Raw genomic sequence first — 20096 nt, 5'->3', positions numbered from 1 at the left:
ATATATATATGTAAACGTAGGGTGTGAAATTTAAATATCAAATAAGATTTGTTTCATACAAGAGAGAATAGGAGTATATCATAAACACACATGTCTGATAATAAAATCTACAATTTTATTTGTTCACTTAAAAAACGCGATATACAAAATACATAAATAATATTTGCATACAATATACATTTGAGAATAGAATAATCGTATCAAAATTAATCACATTGGTGATGTAAATTCTATATCTAACCACCATATGCATATCTCTTGGAAACTTATCCTCGTATGAAACCCATAGTTTAAACGAAAATGATAAACTTGTAAGAAAAAAAAAAAAAAATTGGAAAAAGTAGGAGGTAGATAGTTCGAAGATAAAAGATTGTAGTACGACGACGTTAGAAGCGTTTTATTTGTTAAAATGGAATGAGCTAGTAAGACTTTGAAAGAGATTGAAAGACGCGCGCTTGAAGAAGGAAGATTTTTTGTGATTGTGTCGCCCTCGTGATTATTATAACTTACGTTTAGTTCGGTCAAAGTTTGCTTATGCGTTTACGTATATATATATATATATATAAAACTATTTCTTACATCTTTGTTGGTGGTGGTGGTGTATCTGCTGCTTGCTCGTGTTGTATGTATACAAGCGCGCGTTCGCGCGCACGAATTCACGCACGCACTTACCACGTTAATTCTGTCGCCCTCTTTTCGTCTCCTGCGCGCGTGTATTTATAAACGTGAAATGGTGAAATGGCACGAGCACTCGGTTGCTTACGATATCTTCTAATCGTTGGTACCATCGTTCTTGGCGTAAGTTTATATGCTCCTCATTCCTAGATCGATTTTCATTCTATTTTCTAATCATTGTTTTTCTACTTTTCTTTTTATATATACATTTATATTGTATTTAGTTAAAATAATTTATCCTTTGACATTCCCCCTTTTCTTCTCGGTACTTTATTAACTATTTCTTTTTTATCCTCTAATCTCCTCTTTACCAATATTTGTCTTACTAATACTTGCTAATACTTGCATATGTATTGCAGCAAATAATATTTTTAAAGATAAACGAGAGTAAAGATGAAACATCTCAAAATAGCTATGAAATAATAATAATTTTGATTTGTAGGAAATTGTTTCAAGATCAAAATCATATTTATCGATTGATAAATTATTTTATCGGAATTTTTTCTTTTTTTTTCTTTTTTTCTTCTTCTTCTTCGTCAATCGTCGACAATATTTAACACGTTGGTAGTGGAAATTGTATTTATTTATTTTTTTTCTTCTAACATTGATCTCTAATACCGTTTATTATTTTTATACATTTTTCGTTGTAAATTTCGTAACTCAGAGATTGCTTGAAATGTTTTTTTTTCTTTTTTAGATTCTTCGATTTGTATCGAGGTAAATTATTTTTATCTGCGTATTTTATCTGCGCATTGTGACGTGAGATTTATCTAATCCTAAAGAAATGTAATATATCTGTAAATAATTGATATCCCTAACAATAACTGTGTAACTACAAGAAAAAAAGCATATCTTATCGTTATTAGAGAAGTTTCAGATAATCATTGAGTCATACTTTTACGAACGTGTACATTTTCTTAACTCTTCTCTTTTTTATTTTCACAGAAATGGAAAAAGAAAAAGAAAAAGAATAACTATCTATGCGCGCAGTGTTTTATCTAGAATATTTTAAAATCTCATATCCGGTAATATCTATTTTACAGATTTCAGGAATAGTAGCTTCAATCTTCGCAGGATTTTTTTGTATCAATTAGCCGAATACAAACAACTCACACCTGACAATGTTTATGGTCCGTCAATTACTCTCTTGGTTTTGGGTTTATTCACATGTGCCGTAGGTTGGTTGTCATGGCATTTTCTTGAATTTACGCAAAAGAGTCAAGTGATACTAGTAAGCAAAATAATCGATAGATCTTTAAACAAACAAACAAACAAATAAACAAAAATAAATATTATTGTAATAAACTGTTTGATTTTTTGTTTAGTTTGTTATAAGTTTGACGATAATTGGTATATTTGAAATAACTGGTGGAATATGGGCACTTGTCAGACACGAACAATTAGATTTTCTTCCGACTGCACGTCTTGGAACAGTATTTGTAGCTAAAGACAATCAACAATTATGGGAACACATACAAACCAAGGTAAATATATTCATTATCGGAATATTATAAATTGTTTGATCATTTTTTAATTTAATATTTAGTTTTATATGAATCAATGTAATTAAACGGTGTTTCTTTGGTGTTTTTTTTTTATCTTCTTCATACGCCAATCAATAATTATGAAATTTGTTTTAGTTATTTTTATGAAAAAATATCATTTATGAAAACATTATTTTACCAAAGATAAATTCATATCTATATTAATAATATATTTATTGGTATAATTATAATATTAATTAACATTTAATATTATTATTATTATTATAGTTTCAATGTTGCGGTATGGACGGACCAACCGATTACCGTGGACAAAATTCGGTACCGTGGTCTTGTTGCGACACATCATTGTCTTTAAAATCAAACAACGATAAATCCACTTGTACTTCCATATATGCCAGAGGTTGCCATCATGTGATGATAAGTCGTGCCAGATCGATTTTATTACATGTGTTTTTACTCAGTCTCGGTGCATTATTATTAAAAGTAAATGATACATTAACGAATTTATCCATGAAACTTCATTTATACATTTACGTTATAATTGATATTAATGAAAAAAAAGACCAAAAAAAAAAGAAAAAACATTCATTTCTTTACTTTTTGTTCTTTTATGTTCTTTTTTTCTTCTTCTTTTTTTTAGATTTGTCTAATAATATGTTCAACGTGTTATGTGAAAGCATTTACGGAAAGTATAGAAAGAAGAAGACATGATGCGTTGACACGCAGAATATCCTCCCAAGTGATATATCAAGCAGATAATAATTCAAAACTTTTGAATCGACAATCGTCATTAAACGAAACGACGTAGTAATATATTGTTTGACAAAAAAAATAATAAATAAATAAATAAATAAATAAATAAATAAATAAATAACTCAATTGTGTGTATGTTCCGCCGATCAAATGAATGAAAAGTAAGTAAGTAAGTAAGATACACATGTGCAGTTGTGAGATCGTTTTTTTGGCAAACGGATTATGGTTGAGATTTTATCATGCGATCGATTTTCTCAATGATAAGATATTGTTCAAAAAATATGACTAAAAATGACTCACCAGAAGATGAGAGTTACCAATATGACGCAATGTGATGAAAATAAAAAAAAATAAAATAAAAAAGTAACCATTTACGAAATAAAGAACATATTTTCTATGACATCAATGAGATTTCTCTTATCATGTTTTCTAGATAAATTAATATCTTTTTTTTTTTTATATTGCTTTTAATTGTTAGAAAATAATTTGCTATAGGGAAAATAGATTTGATTATCTTTATAAACAAATCTTCGTGTAAGTTAATTTATAAGAAATTAATAATAAAAGATAATAAAACAAAAAAAAAGGATTATCTCTCTCGTTTGTATATTTTACGTTAGTTGTGTTCGTTTTTTTTTTAAAAAGTATCACAATTATATTTTTTTGTTTTTCCTTTCAAATTCCTAAAAATTCGCGACACAGTTTGCGCACCACTGCTTTAGAGGACATATATACAATAAATGTATATATATGTGTGTTATGTCCTTGCTTAAGAAAGTACGTCTCTATATGTATAATCTTAAATGATCTGAACAAATAATTTCGTTGAAATTTTATCTCACAATGTTATATAAAAAAAATTATATATTATTATTAAAAATTGATAATAATATTTATTTTGTATATATGACATCGAGCCATCATATTTTGTTTAAAATAAAATTAAAAAAAAAAACAAAAACAAGATAACAACGCATGATTTAAAAAAATATAATTAACAAAATATATATTTCAATATATAAATAATAAATATATAATACATTATGTAAAATTATATAAATGTATAATATAGCTTTGAACAGTGGACGGATTTTAAAAGAAAAAGAAGAAACAAATCAATTAATCTCAACGTGGAAAAACAAAAACAAAAAAAAGAAAAATTATATTTTAATAATATGAATGAAAATCGTTCGTAGGTGTTGTGTGTACATTTTCAAAATATGGCAGGAAATAAAATAATAGAAAACCTGCTGATAACTTGAAAGAACAAACAAATGTTACGAGACGGACGAGAACATGAATCATACATTAAGGAGAGAAAAAGAGAAAGAAAGAGTGTTGTTATGTGTGTGTGTGTGGTAGGTATATATAGGTGTGTGTGTGTATGTTATGTTGTGCAAGAAAGAGAGGGAGGAAGGAGATGGGATAAAGGAAAGAGAGTGGGGATAACTATACGTAAACGTGTAACCGAAATCGGAGAATAGTGTAACCAGTTGTAGACCAACAGTCGTTCAGTTAAATTTCAATCGTCTTGTTCTGTGGTAGGTTATTTTGTGTATCTCACGTATCACACAATAATAAATAACCTGTTGAACTTTTATTTAATTTTGATAAACGTTTAACGGTGTCAAGTGATTTATTTCATCTTCTTCTTTTTTTTTTTTCATTTTGTATTTTGTTCAGAATCCAAAGGAAACATTCAAGATGGGTTGTGGACTGGGATTAATAAAATATCTTCTATTTATATTTAATTTCATCTTCGCAGTACGTACTCATTTATATCTTCAATCTATAAATATATATAAATGTATATGTAATAATATATAATTATAACATTATATATGTATGTATATATACGTATGTGGATGATGGGTGGGTCGGTATAGTTGAAAAGTTTGAAGTTTGAAGTTTAACGATAGACACCATTTTCTTCTTCGTTTTCCAAGCTCAATTTTATTTTTTCAATGTAGTAATCTTGTAACTTTTACAAAATGTATATATAATGTTAAATTTTTATCATGAAATTATTTTTGAAATTAAATACGTGCAAGAGAAAGAATTACGAACGTGTAAACGAATATATGTATATTTACGTATGTGAGTGGGTGGGTATAGTTGAAAAGTTTGAAGTTTGAAGTTTAACGATAGACACCATTTTCTTCTTTGTTTTTCAAGCTCAATTTTATTTTTCCAATGTAGTAATCTTATAACTTTTACAAAATGTATATAATGTTAAATATTTTATCATGAAATTATTTTGAGAGAGATTAAATACGTGCAAGAGAAAGAATTACGAACGTGTAAACGAAGTTTATCTACGATTAAATGTATCTAATCAGGGGATGTAAAGAAAAGAATAAAAATATCGCTCTTATCGTGAGCGTTAATTTAAAAACACTCCCGAAAAAGTATTTGCGAATTTTTTTCTTTTTTTTAATTTGCGGTTTCCTTTTCTTTTTTTTTCTTTTTTTTTAATCGTTAGAAACAACGCCAATTATAAGAATGTAATCTAATCGAGTATTTAGATATGCGTATATTTTTTACATTGCAATTTCATTGGTTTTTATTTGCCCATGACGCATATTATTTCACATCATGGAAGTTTGGAAAAGGAAAAAATCAAAATAAAAAAAAATAAATCAACCGCAAGTTTCCTCTTACAATTCGTTATTGCGATCTCTTCTAACAACGATAAAACGTTTCATTAGCAAATTCCTTTTGTTTAACACGAAATGCATTCGTTTGAGGCTGTTTTTTTTTCCTTTCTTTCTTTCTTTCTTTCAAATATATATTCTTAACACGTTTTTCTTGTCTTCATAGATGAATAGCAAAAGAATTAGTACCTGTCATACGTTATGAATTATCACGTTAAAAGGAAGCGCAAAATGAAAGACAATTGGATAATAATTTTGCGTAGGTGTTGGTTATAAACGAACGTTAATAATACAAAATAGCGAATAAAACGAATCTTTGTATAGTTTAAAGAGAATAATTTTAGGGTGTATTTCCTCAACACTTAGCCGACCACTCAAGTAGATCTACCATTTTCTACCATTTTCATCTGAGGAACGCTTCTTTCTCTATAAAGCTTCTTATTTATACAGGGTAGTACAACATAGAATAAAATGGCATCAATTTTTCAAATCTTTTATTGCTCATTATTACGATTTTTTATTTTCGGGATTTTCAATGGTATCTTTTTGCCAATCATAAAATTATTTTCAACAATATTAAAATACATTACTACACTTTTTTTGTTCCATATTTGAGTTACGTTATCTATTCGTCATTTTTACTGTTCTTAATTTTTTGACTCTATATATATATAATTATTAAAAAATAATTATTATAAACTTTTAATATCGAATTTTGTATAAGCAATATGTGATAATCGTTGAACCAAATTATTACCGTAAGATATAATTGATCATATAACAAATGTTCGGACGTTTTTAATTACAAATAGCGAATTTTATTCCGTGCTACTTCAAAAAAGTGCGCAGTGGAGAGCGCAGTTTGGTTTTTCCGAGCGCCAGTGAAAATTGTAGAGGTCTCTGTGGTGCGTTCGGTCGGCTAAGTGTTAAGAAGAAGAAGAAGAAGAAGAAGAGGAAGGAAGAGTCTTTAAATCTAAATCTTACGTTCGAATAAATTTCAAATCCTTGCAGAAAAAAAAATGTAATATGACATCATTATTATCATTATCATCATTATCATCGTTGTCCATCGTTGGTTTTTTTTTTGTTACGAGTAAAATACTTAATAACGATGGTTATTAAAATGAATAATAATTTTGTAAGACCAAAGTTTATTCAAAGTTTTACCAGAAATCAAAATATTAAGAAAAGATCGAATTTCTAAGAATAAGTATGATATCATCATTCACGTTTTCCTTTCTCTTTGATATTTTTTTACCATGTTATTATCATTATTTCTTTGAACACTCATCATATATATATATATACAAAGATAGGTATTATATTTTATGTATGATAAATGTTTACCGATTGAAATCTGAAATATTGGAGAAAAGTTCTAATGAATTTGTTCTTTTTAATCTTTTATCGATGAATTCGGAAAAATTTTTCAAGTGTGTCTCCATATACGAATTTTGATAATAAATTGATATAAATATTGGATAACGATTATTTTAATTATATTAATAAAGAAAAATATATCTATTAATTTAAGATATATAATTGATATAATAATAATAATAAGAAGAAGAAATAAATATAGAATAAAATATAATATACAAATTGATATCAATTTTATTCTATATATATAATTTTAAAGTAAGTTTACTTAGAAAAATATAAATATCAATTGTGATGATCGAGATAAAAAAAAAAAAAAAAAAGATGATACGTCGGTGTTAATGTAATCTATTCTTGTAAAGAACATTTCATGATAAATTATTTATCATTCGTATTATCAATTAATCTTTTATACACAAGTTAATTACTTTTCTTGCTTTTGAAGTAAAGAGGGGGGTGTAGCAGCTATCAATTTCACGATTGATTCGAATATACATTGGAAGTTGAGAAACACTGATACATATATATATATATATATTATCTATATTATCTATATTATTAAAGTGTTGTTGTCGTTTCATTGGATACTATCGGATTGATTACGTGATTCAAATGTTATTCGAAGTATTATAAAAAATTTGTAAATAGTATGAAAACAAAAATACCTACAAATAACAATCGACTGCAACGTGTTTAGGATACACCTGTAAAAAAAAAAATAAAGGAACTCTTTCATGAAATTTCAAGGCCAAATAAAGTCAGTCAGTTCGCCCTTGCGCAAATACACCTGCGATAATCTCGAACTAAATTATTCCACACGTGAGAAGAAATAGATAGGTTTACAATGCGAATAATATTATTGCGTGTGTAAAGTTTCCAAGGATTTTTTTCCGATATACCCAATACGATATCGCTATAATTTTCTATTTTATCGCGATGGATGAACAATTGTATAAGTGTTTTTTTAACGGGTAAAGATCGAGTAATGTTCTATTTTTTATTTTTGTTTTATTTTTTTTTTATTTTTTTATATTTTCAATTTTTATTCAATTACTTTAAAAGATAAAAAATTTACGATTTATTAATTTAAATAATCGTCGATATATGTTTTTAGGGTTTAACCAAATTTTGGTTTTTTTTTTATTAAATGCAATAAAATGTAGAAAATCTAACAAATAATTAATATCAAAACTATTATTATTTTATTTGATATTTAAACAATACTTGTAGTTTTTGTTTTGTTGTTTAATTACTTGTTCAATTATTCCGGTTAATATTTCGATTTAATTTGTTATAGTGTTTCTTTTTGTTTTTGTTTTTGTTTAATTAAATAAAGAAAGCGTCACACGTTAAAGGTGACTCAATAGTTCTAGAAAAAATTGTTTCGTCACGTGTTAGCGTGATGACCTCATACTATAAAATAAAACTATTACTATCAGGCCCATTTAAAGGATAAAATACGTTCATTTAATTGCGTAATATATAATGTAATAAAAATGACAAAAACAAAGAAAATAGTTCAAATGTGTATTATTTGAATATATTATACCCGTGTTACCCGACGGTATTTAACAAGTTTTTTTTCATTGGTTTATATTTTTAAAATAACATATATGATACATTATTTCGTGACAAGCTAGTATTAGAATATCTAAGTCATTAGAAGTATAATAATAATAATAATAATAATAACAACGATTAGATAACATAAACATAAATATATTTAATAAAATAAAAATGTATATATATAAAAGTATTTTGAAAAAAGATGCATTAATTTAATAACTCTTGTTTCAATAAATAACTAATTAAATAACTCTTGTTTGATATAAATTATTATATTATTTATGTATAAATAAACATTACCTGTATAATTGATTTTTTTCTTCTTGTATACTCAATGAACAATATTGATTGTTGTTACAGTTATGCGGTCTAGCTATTCTCATAGTTGGTGTATTAATGCACATAAATATTAACAATTACCAAGATGCTATACATGAAAATATTTCTTTCCCTTCGATTACGTTCATCGTCATTGGCAGTATTATTTTTGTCATTGCATTCTTCGGATGTTGCGGAGCTATACGTGAAAGTCATTGCATGACGATAACCGTGAGTATTCCATATTTATTAATGTTAAACATATTATCATGATTGCTTTTTAAATATAATTTGACTTAGTCATCTTATATAGTCTCTACTAATCAAACTTTTTCATTTTAAATATACGATTATTAGTCTAACCTTGACCCAGACTGTTAAAAGTATGCCAAATACAATCATTTATCAATATTGACAAAATTCGTAATACAATTGTTCAGCTGGAATTGATTTTGGAATCTTTCAAAATTGTTAATTAAATCAAATCTTTATATATATATATGTTTATATACAATGTGTTCGTTTCAGTTTGCATCGTTCCTACTTACGATATTTATAGTACAAGTTGCTGTTGCGATCTACGCATTTGTTGTCTTCAAAGATTCTAATATAGATGTTAATAAATCTTACTCTAAATTATTCAACGAATATTGGAATACTAGTACGAGTCGAGAAATTGTAGATATCGTTCAGAAGAATGTAAGTATGACAATGTTTTAATGTTGTTTATTTTTTTTTTTGTATTTTATTATTTTTTCGTTATAAATTATTACTTGAATTATCTTCTTTCTATAGATATATTATATTATATTATATAATGCTTGTACTCTCTTAATTTGATTTAGATTTTGTATCATATGAGATTTTTCTAAATCTTTGATAATCACGTTTAAAGGAAAATTCTTGATTTAAAGTGTATTTATTATAAGATCATGTTATTAATAAGGGTATATAATCCCTGTAATGAAAAAAGGGGTAGTAATTGTACATAAATTTAATACACATATATATATATTTATATTTATTTCTCATTTTGTAGTTGGAATGTTGTGGTATCAATTCAAAAGCTGATTACCAAGGAAGCGCTCCTTTCAATGGGACTATACCTTGGAGTTGTTGCAGTGACGTTGAACAGTTCTCAGTATGTCCAATTAATCAGGCCTTTAACCAAGGATGTGCCAAGGCCTTAAAAGAATTCCTTGTTTATGCTGGAGCAGTATTGGGTGGTGTTGCAATTGGTATAGCTGCAGTCGAAGTAAGTTTATCGATTTTTTTAAAGAAATATTTATTATTTTTAAAGATATCAACAGGAGAGACACTGATGAAATGTTTTAATTGATTTTTTTCTCTTTTTCATTATTTGCAGTTGATCGGTATTATATTCGCACTATGCCTAGCAAATTCGATTAAGAATTCTGAAAGAAGAGGTTACAGGGTATAAAGGAGAGTAAATCAATAATAATATCAAAAATAATAACAACAACAACAACAACAAAAACAACAACAACTTAAAGAGTATTATTTTTCTTGTTTAATAATATATCTAATTATTTTCTTTTTTTTTCTTTTTCTTTTTCTTTTTCTTTTTCTTTTCTTTTTCTTTTTATTATCCTCTACTACATTTTTTATAGCATACAAAAAATTAATGATAAAACTAATTTTGATAATAGGAAGCAATGTTCGTATTTGTTTTTTTTTTGGTTCTTTTACACAAACACGTAAATGCCGTGTTGTATTTTTTTGAATTTCAAGAAATTTGATAAATTGGAAAGGGAAGAATAATTGCATAAATTGAATTGGTATTGGTTTATGTATTACCTTTTTCTTTTTTTTTTTTTGTTCTTTTTAATTTTCTTCTTGTTATATCGTTTGGAAAACAAGAAAAACAAAAACACAGACGTGTTTAAGACAAAAAAAAATATATATATATATATATATATATATATATATAATTTGATCGATACCGATCTGGTAATTTTTGTAACGACAAATGATAAAAAAAATTTCAACTATTTTATTTTATACATATATATATATATATATATATATATATATATATATATATATATATATATATATATATATATATATATAACTATAATATAAGAAAAAAAAGGAAGTTAATATGTTAAATTATAAGAGATAATTATTTTTAATCAAATTGCATAATGTTATTAATCGACTGAGGAAAATATAAATATATACGAGACGTATTATATTTACAAATAAAACGATAATTAAATATCAAGAGATTCAGTATTGTTCGTCATTGACGAATTTATATAAAATTAATTTGATTATTATTATTATTATTATTATTATTTTTTTTTTTTTTTTTTAATGCAATATATATTGTCAAATTAACGCAGCATTTATATTGTACGCACAAGAGTAAATTTATTTTCATGAAATATGTTCTTCTTTATCGATAAAAAACCAAAATATATATATTGTCCTTTTAATTTGTGTAATCACTTTTTCTTGCTTATTAGTTTTTCTCTTTTTTCTTTTTTTTTTTTTCTAGTTTTTACAGCGTTGACTAAAAAAAAAAAAAAAGAAAAAAAACAAATGCTACGTTTAATGAAAAATAGTTAGAGGACAAAAATAATATGCACAATCAAAATTAGTAGTAGTCATATATAATCGTATATATATATCATTCTTATATTGTCATAATTTATTAAGATTAAGGGAGGATAACTTACATCCGTTGTACTATAATACATTACTATTTACAACGTAAAAGTCGGGCTTGCGTTCATTGCCTCCCTCAGCTTTCTCTCTCTCTCTCTCTCTCTCACTCAAAACACGCACACAAATACGCGCATGTGAACTCATTCTATCTATCTTTCTCTCTCTCTCTTTTTTTTTTTTTTTATCTCGCTCGTTCTTTCTCCTATCATTTCTGTCTTATCTTGGTAATGACAGTTAACGAACAGAGAGTTTACAAATTATCTTACAACTATATCCGAAAAAAATGATCAAGTTCTTTTTTTTTCTAGACTGCAAGACAAAAAGGTGTTATGGGCCAATCATTTTTTATTTTTTATTTGTTTTTTTTGTTTTTTTTTTTAAATTCATAAATAATTTATTGAAAATTACTTCTCGTTAAAATGATGTATATATATATATATATTTTACATGATCGCTATTATTATTAACCCATTGACTACCAGACATATTTAGAGCGACTTGCTTTAAATTTTGAAAAATATAATAACATTAAGTTACTGATATAATATTGTAATGGTATTTACAATAATTGATAATTAATGTTTTTTACATCATATAAATATTTTATTCAATCTTTTTAATAATTCTTAACGTAAATAATCATTTATAATTAATCTGAAATTGCAGCACACACTACGAGATATCTCGTAATTGGCAGTCAATGGGTTAATATGTTTTTTCAATAAAATTTCTATTAATAATAGAATTCTTTTTTTCCTTTTTTAATTTTTTTTTATTTTATTTTTCTACCAAAGACGAGAAATTTGTAGAAAGACCAAAAAAAAAAGAAAAAAATTATAATTCAACTTTTTCTAGTCGTGCAGTCTTTTCTATACTTGAGATTGATCTTTCATTTTATTTTATTTTATTTTATTTTTTATTTTATTTTATTTCTTCCTTCCTTCCTTTCTTCCTTCCTTCCTTACAGAATTATTCAAAATACCAAGTGACGTGTGTGTCGTATTCGATGTGTGTATATCCTCTAAACGTGTAAAATAGGTATCTTGGTTTTTTTTTTTTTTTTTTTTTTGTTTTCTATGGACTTCATCGTTATTATTTAATTACGTCATACGTACTAATCATCATGTTATTTATTTCCTAGTAATTTGACCAAATGTTTGACTTTTAATTAATTGTTTCTCTTCTTCTCTCTCTCTCTCTCTCTCTATCTCTGTCACTCTTTCACTTTTTCTTTCTATTTTCAATGATCTATAAACAACAGTAGTTTTTTTCAAACCTACGATAATAATACGTGCTTGGTGTTTAAAAAGATTAATATTAAGATTAAATAAACATGTGCAGATTTAAAATTATACATCAGTTAAAAACCGATTATTAATTTATTATTATTATTTTTTTTTTTTAATACGCGACATTTGTATAAAAATGAAAGGAAAACTTGATTTAGCACAACATTGATAAATAATAATGTTTTCTTTTTTTTTTCAATGAAATTGACAAAAGTATAATATACAGTAATCGAAAACTTGTTGAATTATTTTTTACTATAATATAATAAGTTTTGTTATAGTTTAGTTCATTCGATATTTTCTAGATACATCATGACGATCTTTTTATTTTTATTTTTTTAATTTATTTTTTTTAGCTAAATCTAATCACCGATGATAATTTCAGGGAACAAAGCGCTAATCCAACTACTTACTTCTTTTCAAATCTATTTCTTAATGTTACATAATGTTGTTTGGAAGCAAACTGTACATAGGTTGTTTATTTTATTTTATTTATTTATTTATTTTTTTTTATCATTCCAATATCTTTCATTTTAAAAATGTCGAACGATAAAAGTATTTTATAAGAGTTCGACGATCGATCGATCGATCTTATTATTATTATTATTTTGTATTATTTGTTCAAACGAATGATGAGGGGGTGGTTAACAGCAGACAGCGACAAAAGTTCATCATCATCATCATCATCATCCATTTCGAGTTATATTTTTCAGAGAAAGATCGATGGATTGGATTTAAAAGATTCGAAGAATAATTTGTGTTCTTGTCCATTCATTTTTGTTTTTATTTTTATTTTATTTCATATTTTTGTTTATTTTCTTTCTTTTTTTTTTATTTCAATCAGATAAACGACAGATAAGGACGCGTTGCAAGACGGGTTCTTGATTATTTGTTCTTATTTTCTTCTTTTTTATTTCACTTTTAATTTATTCATTTTTTTTTTTTTAAACTTTTGCTTCAATAAATATCATCTATATATATTTATAGAAATGGACTGCTGTTCTCTATCGCTAAATTATGGAACTTTAAAGGACAAATAGACACATCTTTCGTTTGTGTCTCTGTCTAGTCAAATGTAATTTGTAATTTGAGCCAGTAATGTTTGACGTATACAACAGAATTGATTGTTCATTTGTATTCTCGTCAATAATTATTATACATATATATATATGTATATATTAAAGATAAAATAGCAAACACTTTAACACAAAGATTTGAATTAAAACCCTTTGAGCTTTTGAATACTTTTAAAATTACATTTTCTATAATACTAATGTAAATAAAAATTGTTAAACAGAAATATGAACTCATAGTCTATACCAAGAGCTCTGGTGGTTTTTCAAAAATTCATCATATTCGTTTATGGTTTTTCAATGATTATAATATATGTGTGTATAATATGGGCCCCTGAGTTAGATGGATGGTTATACTAATGTATTATCAAGTATATACAGTTTATATACTTGGATGATTTAACTAATAAAAGTTAATTGAAATTCGTTAAATGATTTCTAGTTGTAAGAATAAACAACACGTGCACAATCTATAGAGTTGCTCAAAGGGTTTATAAAGAAAAAAAAAAAAAAACAAACCGATCTTCACTTATGGTTTTTTAATGATTATATATATATATATGTACGGGCCCCTGAGTAAGACGGATGGTTCTACTAATGTATTATCAAGTATATACAGTTTATATACTTGGATGATTTAACTAATAAGAATTAAATTGAAATTCGTTAAATGATCTAAGAATGAACAACCACGTCATGTCCATAAGAAAGAAGAAGAAGAAGAAGAAGAAGAAGAAAATTCATTTCAAAGATGACAATTCGTGCATAGTCAATTTTATTATATGACGAGCTTTTAAAAGATGTTTTGAATGAAGACTAATTTTTTATAAGAAGAAGAAGAAGAAGAAGAAGAGAGTTCTGAATGGTTCTTTCAAGCACCGATAAAATAAACCATTCGTAAATCCTATTGCAGGTAGGTATTTCGAATCGAACTTTGTAAAATCGTTGGGTACGATTTGTAGGTACTTTTCTTTTTTTTTTTTTTTTTTATTAACGTTGGAACAGCGACTACGATAATAACAAGGACTCGTCTTTTTTTCTTTTTTTCTTTTTGTTCTTGTTTAATATTATTATTATTATTATTAATTATATTATTATTATTATTATTATTATTATTATTAATCATATTATTATTATATTAATATTATCATTATTATTATTATTCGATAGAAACTTTGATTTTCGTTCACTTATTCCTATTGATTATCGTACACACATATTTACGCATCGTTGAAGGAAACTTTTCTAATAACTCGTCCCTATTTTTTATTTTATTTTACTTTTTTTTTTTTTTTAATATATATTTTAAATTCTTCTACGAAGAAAAAACCCGAATACGTCGATTTCTAAGTACGTTCACCGATCAATCTCGGGAGGAGAAGGAGGGGGAGGGGCAGAGGGGCAATCACCGTTTTCCTATGTATGTGTATGCTTTAATTATTATTATTCTTTTTTCTTTTTTTTTTTTTGTCGATTTTTCTTTTTTATTATTTTTATTTGTTCTTTATTTTAAAGTAAGTAAGTAAGTACTCTTCTTAGTTTTTAAAACCTACCGGGATATTCTACCATGTATCCTTATTAACGCGTTTTCTAAACGCTTCTAATAGGTACTTACGTTATACGTGTATTTGTTTTACATATATATATATATATATATATATCTATCTATATATATATATATTGTTTTCTCTGTATTTTTTAAATTAATTCATTAATTAATTCCTCCTTTTATAATTTTTCTTTTTATAAATCCGGAAGCAATAATAATTCTATCTTCTTCGTACATGGGGATGAGAGACTGTGACACGGCTGCTTTCTAACATATTTTAAAACAATTACAAGAGGATCGTAGTTTTTTTATGGATTATTTTGTCACAACAAATACACAATTATTGTGTTCTCACATATGTTTTTTTGCTGTTGTTTTTGTTGTTGTCTCTTACAAAAGAGCGCTCTTATGAACAACACAACTCAAGCAGTTCGAAAGAATATACATACATACATACGTACGTACATGCATACATATTGTTACACACACACACACACACACACACACAAATCATATGTAGATTGGTCCTATCATTCTTTACCTTTCATTCCTCTTATTCTCTTTCTTTCTCAGTATATCCCAGCAGCTCGTTGGACTAGGCACGAGATATTTGAGGGGTGCGTTATAAGTTTGTGAAGAAAAATGAGATAAAATAATGCACAGAAAAAAGAAAAAAAAAAAGAAAAAAAAAACCAACAGGAGCACACCAACCACCACCACCTCTTTCTCTCGTATTTTTCTCGCGTCATAAAGCGTATAGAAAAGTGGAAAATTCGTAAATCTCATTTCTAAAGCGAATGTTTTGTTTGTTCATTTAGTTGAGTTTGTTGTTGTTGTTGTTTCGTTAATTCGTCAATTTTGAAAGAATTTATCGTCGTCGTCATCGTCGTCGTTGTAGTTGTAGTTGTAGTTGTTGTTAAAGTCATCGTAGTAGAATTTAGAAGAATTTTGTTGTCCGAATCGTCGTTAACAGGAACAACACCAGCAGTAGCAACAGCAACAACAACAACATCCAATTTGTTGTCAGAAGTAGCAAGAACGTCTTGCTCGGATGCAACGTCGTCTGCCGAGCATGCCGACGATGATGGTACCATCTCGTCGAGAAAATCAAATGACGCAACTGCCTCGCGTTCCTTTTCACCGTACCTCACGAAAAAGTCCTCGCCACGGTCGATTATGGACGGCCTTGAGGTTCCCCAGGTAGATGGTCTTAGGACGCGTTGTGCCTGTGCCGCTGATGCTGAGAAACCAAGCGCACCGGGTCGTCAACATGCCTCGGAAGATAACTTTCCAACTGGTTTATTTTATTTTTTTTTTTTTTTGGCTCTTTAGTTTTTTTTTTTTTTTTACCCCATACCTCTCACTCTCTCTCATTCTCTCTCTCTCTTTCTCTCTCTCTCTCACTCTCTCTCTTTCTCCCTTTCCCTTTCCTATACCGGTTTTATAGCGGACACAGAGTAGCTCGGCTTAGCACTCTATTTTTGTTTTGTTTTGTTTTGTTTTGTTTCATAGTTTTTTGATTATTATTTTTATCAATTTGTTTGTTTGTTTGTTTGTTTGTTCTTTTCTTAAGATTTTTGATTTTTGATTTTGTTTCTTTTGCATATAAACTCTCTTTTCCCTTTCTTTTTTTCTGTTTCACTTTTTACTCCTTTCTTTCTTTTTCTTTCTTTCTTTCTTTCACTCCTTCTCTCTCTCTCTCTCTCTCTCTCTCTCTCTCTTTCTGTTTCTCTCTTATCTTTGCTTTTCAAAACCTTCTTTTTCGCGTGTACCATTTTTGTTTGTTTGTTTGTTTGTTATTAATTATTATATTCCAATTAATTTCTCTCTTTTTACGATTTTTTATTTTTTATTTTTTTTTACAAAGTTCAATCTTGGTCCAATAATATATTGCAAGAGAGAAATTAGATTCAAGTTTGTTTATGATCCTTGACGCAATTCCAAAATTAGTGATGATAAATGAAATATTTATGTTATATACAAAATGATATATATATATAATTATACAAAATATACATATTTTTAAATAAATACAAATGATTATGATGACATTTTATGTTTTTCCTTTTAATTATCATTTTAATAATAATAATAATAATTTGATGTAATATCAATAATTCAGGTAATTCTTGGTACGTAATAACAAATACAATTTACTTAAATTCAGATTAGTATTGTTCCTTAACACTATGGCGTCCGGTAGTACCACTTTGGTGCTATTTAAAAAAAAAATCAAAAAATAACATTTGAATTATATTTCATGAGTGTTTAGGAGAACATACTAACTATAAAATAGTATTTATTAACCCAATACTTAAATAAGACAAATTTTTGAATAACATATTGCCGTCACCTTCTAAATTTTGCAAAAATTCAAAATTTCCAAACAATTATGCCGGGGGGGGGCATCGAAAAAAAAAGAAACATATTTAAGATCTACAAACGCCATAGTGTTAATAAATATCTATAATTATATTTATTATAATATGATGTATAAAATAAATGTTAAACAGACAAAAAAAAAAAAAAGAAAAAAAAGGAAAATGAAAGAACAAAATGATGTTTCAAAAATGTGGAATTGCGTAAAGAATTTCTCGTTGCATCTTTCTCGTTACCCTCGTCATATATTAAGGTTAATAATAAATCAGTTAGTATAAGAGCCAATGATGAGAGGTAAATCAAACACCACAACCCCATTTGTTTTCTAATCGTACAATTCCTGTAATATATATATATATATATATATATACAGTTTTTTCCGTAAAGCTGGTTCGAATGAAAGTTGTTCTCGGATGTATATAAGACACATATTATCCTTTCCCGAGTGGAGATTTAGAAGACGATTGATTTATAGAAATTGTTCGTCACTAAGCCGAACTACGTAGCTTTTCTTGTGACAATCAAAGCACACCGCGTAGGAGCTACCATCTGAACAGAAAATATGGAAAAAAAACAAAGCTATGTACAGCAAGAGCTACTTTAGCGATTGTGTTAAATTCGTGTATGCTAACACCGTATTATATAATAATAATAAGAATAATAATAATAATAACATATACATATGAAAGTATTTATCTGTGTGTGTGTAAGTAGTCGAGTGACAATTTGTTAAAGCTGCTTTTTTGTTTGTTTGTTTGTTTGTTTTTTTTATTTGATACAGATGAAGAGATCGAACGAATGGTTTAACATTTTTTTTTGGCTTTAATTTTTTATATAGAAACTTTTTTTTATTTTTCTTTTTTTTTGTGTGTGTAGATAAAATACTCTTTGTAATTTAATTTCTTTTTCTTTTTTTTTTGGATTTGTGTGGAACGAAATAATATTTTTCTTTTTTATATTACATTAACATTGGTATATTTTTGATTTAAAGAGAGGTATCACAGTTTTTGTTACTTCGAAATGTGATTGTGAAAATAATAAATGTTATATATTTATATGTATAATTTTCTTTTTGTAATTAAATTCAATCGTTTCGATCTCATCTTCTAATGTATATATGTATATGTAAATATGTATGTATATATAAATTGTTAACATTTTTGTCAAAATGTTTATTTGAGCGAGAGCAATACGAAAGCATACGAAGCGTGAGCACGTTTCAATTCAAACAAAAATCAAATTGATAATTAATAATTGTTTTTTTTTTTTTTTTTTTTTTTTTTTTCTAGATAATACAAAATACAGATGTGTTTAACGATTATCGATACTTGTTAAATAGATATTGAGGATATATTTTCTATTATCTTCGTGTACTACATTTTTATAATTAATACTGATTACATCATAATTGATAGTGTTTTTATCATTGGTACATTTTTGTCTTTTTTATCAAAATAAGTTAGTAAATAAATTCAACACAAATTGGATATAATTAATCCACAAAAAAAAATACTATTAACAAAATGTAACCATTTATAAAATTGTATTAATGAAGAATAGTATTTCATAGGACAAAAAATAGGAAAAACCAATCTCAACAACGTAAAGTTCATATTTTTATGTTGATATAAAATATTGGGTGGGATGATGTATTATTATTTAAATATATAAATTAGTATGTTTTTTATTTTATTTTATAAGTTAGTGATCAATATGAGACCCTTTTCATTTATTTGGAAAAAAACGAAATATGATATTTCATTTAAAAAAAAATCAAAAAAAAATGTTCCACATTTTTATCGTAAGATATTTTAAAGTATTTGATTTTGTTTTCAAATGAAAAGATGTTTCATCGATAGATTTTGATTGTTTATAATGAATTATCGATATTATCGTTAAGCACAATAATTAAATAGAAAATCGCAGCCTTCCAAAAAAAAAAAAAAACAACAAGAATCAGTGTTAATAAGCTTTGAAAGTGAGAGGTTGATACGAGTAGATGATAAAAAGGTATTCGATGTTGTCATATTTCAAAATGATCGATTACACTCATATTTTTATGTTTGATGAAGGTGCGATAGAACGACGAGATGAGCGGTAACGAGTAAGCCAAGTAAAAAATATATATATATATATATTTTTTTTTTTAAATAAACAAACGATACACGTGCTCGCGTTCGAGCGAGGGAAGGTATATTTACGAATTTGTTTTTTTATTTCTTATTATTTTTTATTTCAAATTTAATGAACAGTGGTGCGTT

General features: G+C 26.4%; 3 protein-coding genes across 13 annotated transcripts in view; 2 read left to right on the top strand and 1 right to left on the bottom strand.

Moving 5' to 3' along the window:
* Positions 1-47: 47 nt before the first annotated feature.
* Positions 48-3519, top strand: LOC107067103 (uncharacterized). The gene is given in 6 exon segments (XM_015322312.2): positions 48-798; positions 1719-1755; positions 1758-1906; positions 2001-2159; positions 2448-2663; positions 2821-3519. Coding segments are annotated over 6 exon segments (789 nt in total). The 5' UTR covers positions 48-738; the 3' UTR covers positions 2989-3519.
* Positions 3520-4347: 828 nt separating this feature from the next.
* Tspan6 (tetraspanin 6) lies at positions 4348-10411 on the top strand. Of its 2 annotated transcripts, XM_015322307.2 has the most exons (6): positions 4348-4474; positions 4617-4697; positions 8894-9082; positions 9380-9550; positions 9891-10106; positions 10218-10411. In XM_015322307.2, exons 2-6 carry the CDS (start codon positions 4638-4640, stop codon positions 10290-10292), a joined length of 711 nt encoding a protein of 236 aa, XP_015177793.2. In that variant the 5' UTR covers positions 4348-4474; positions 4617-4637; the 3' UTR covers positions 10293-10411. The 2 variants fall into 2 exon arrangements, with proteins under 2 accessions (XP_015177793.2, XP_089026960.1); XM_089170834.1 differs by lacking the exon at positions 4348-4474 and having other exon boundaries at positions 4481-4697.
* A 1080-nt stretch (positions 10412-11491) lies between these two features.
* LOC107067099 (uncharacterized) overlaps positions 11492-20096 on the bottom strand; it is a 162646-nt gene continuing 154041 nt past the window's right edge. For 9 of the 10 annotated variants that reach the window (XM_089170830.1, XM_089170828.1, XM_089170824.1 and 6 more), the window contains one exon: positions 11492-16696. In XM_089170830.1, coding sequence (XP_089026956.1) covers positions 16245-16696 — 452 coding nt within the window. In that variant the 3' untranslated portion in view covers positions 11492-16244. Of the gene's footprint in view, positions 16697-16783; positions 18385-20096 lie in introns of those variants that run through there. The other variant, XM_089170831.1, reaches the window with a different exon arrangement.

This window comes from Polistes dominula, unplaced genomic scaffold (genome assembly GCF_049000335.1).
Source record: "Polistes dominula isolate Pdom_NZ unplaced genomic scaffold, Pdom_raw_medaka contig_79, whole genome shotgun sequence".
NCBI lineage: Eukaryota > Metazoa > Arthropoda > Insecta > Hymenoptera > Vespidae > Polistes > Polistes dominula.
This window is presented reverse-complemented; position numbering and strand designations above follow the sequence as displayed.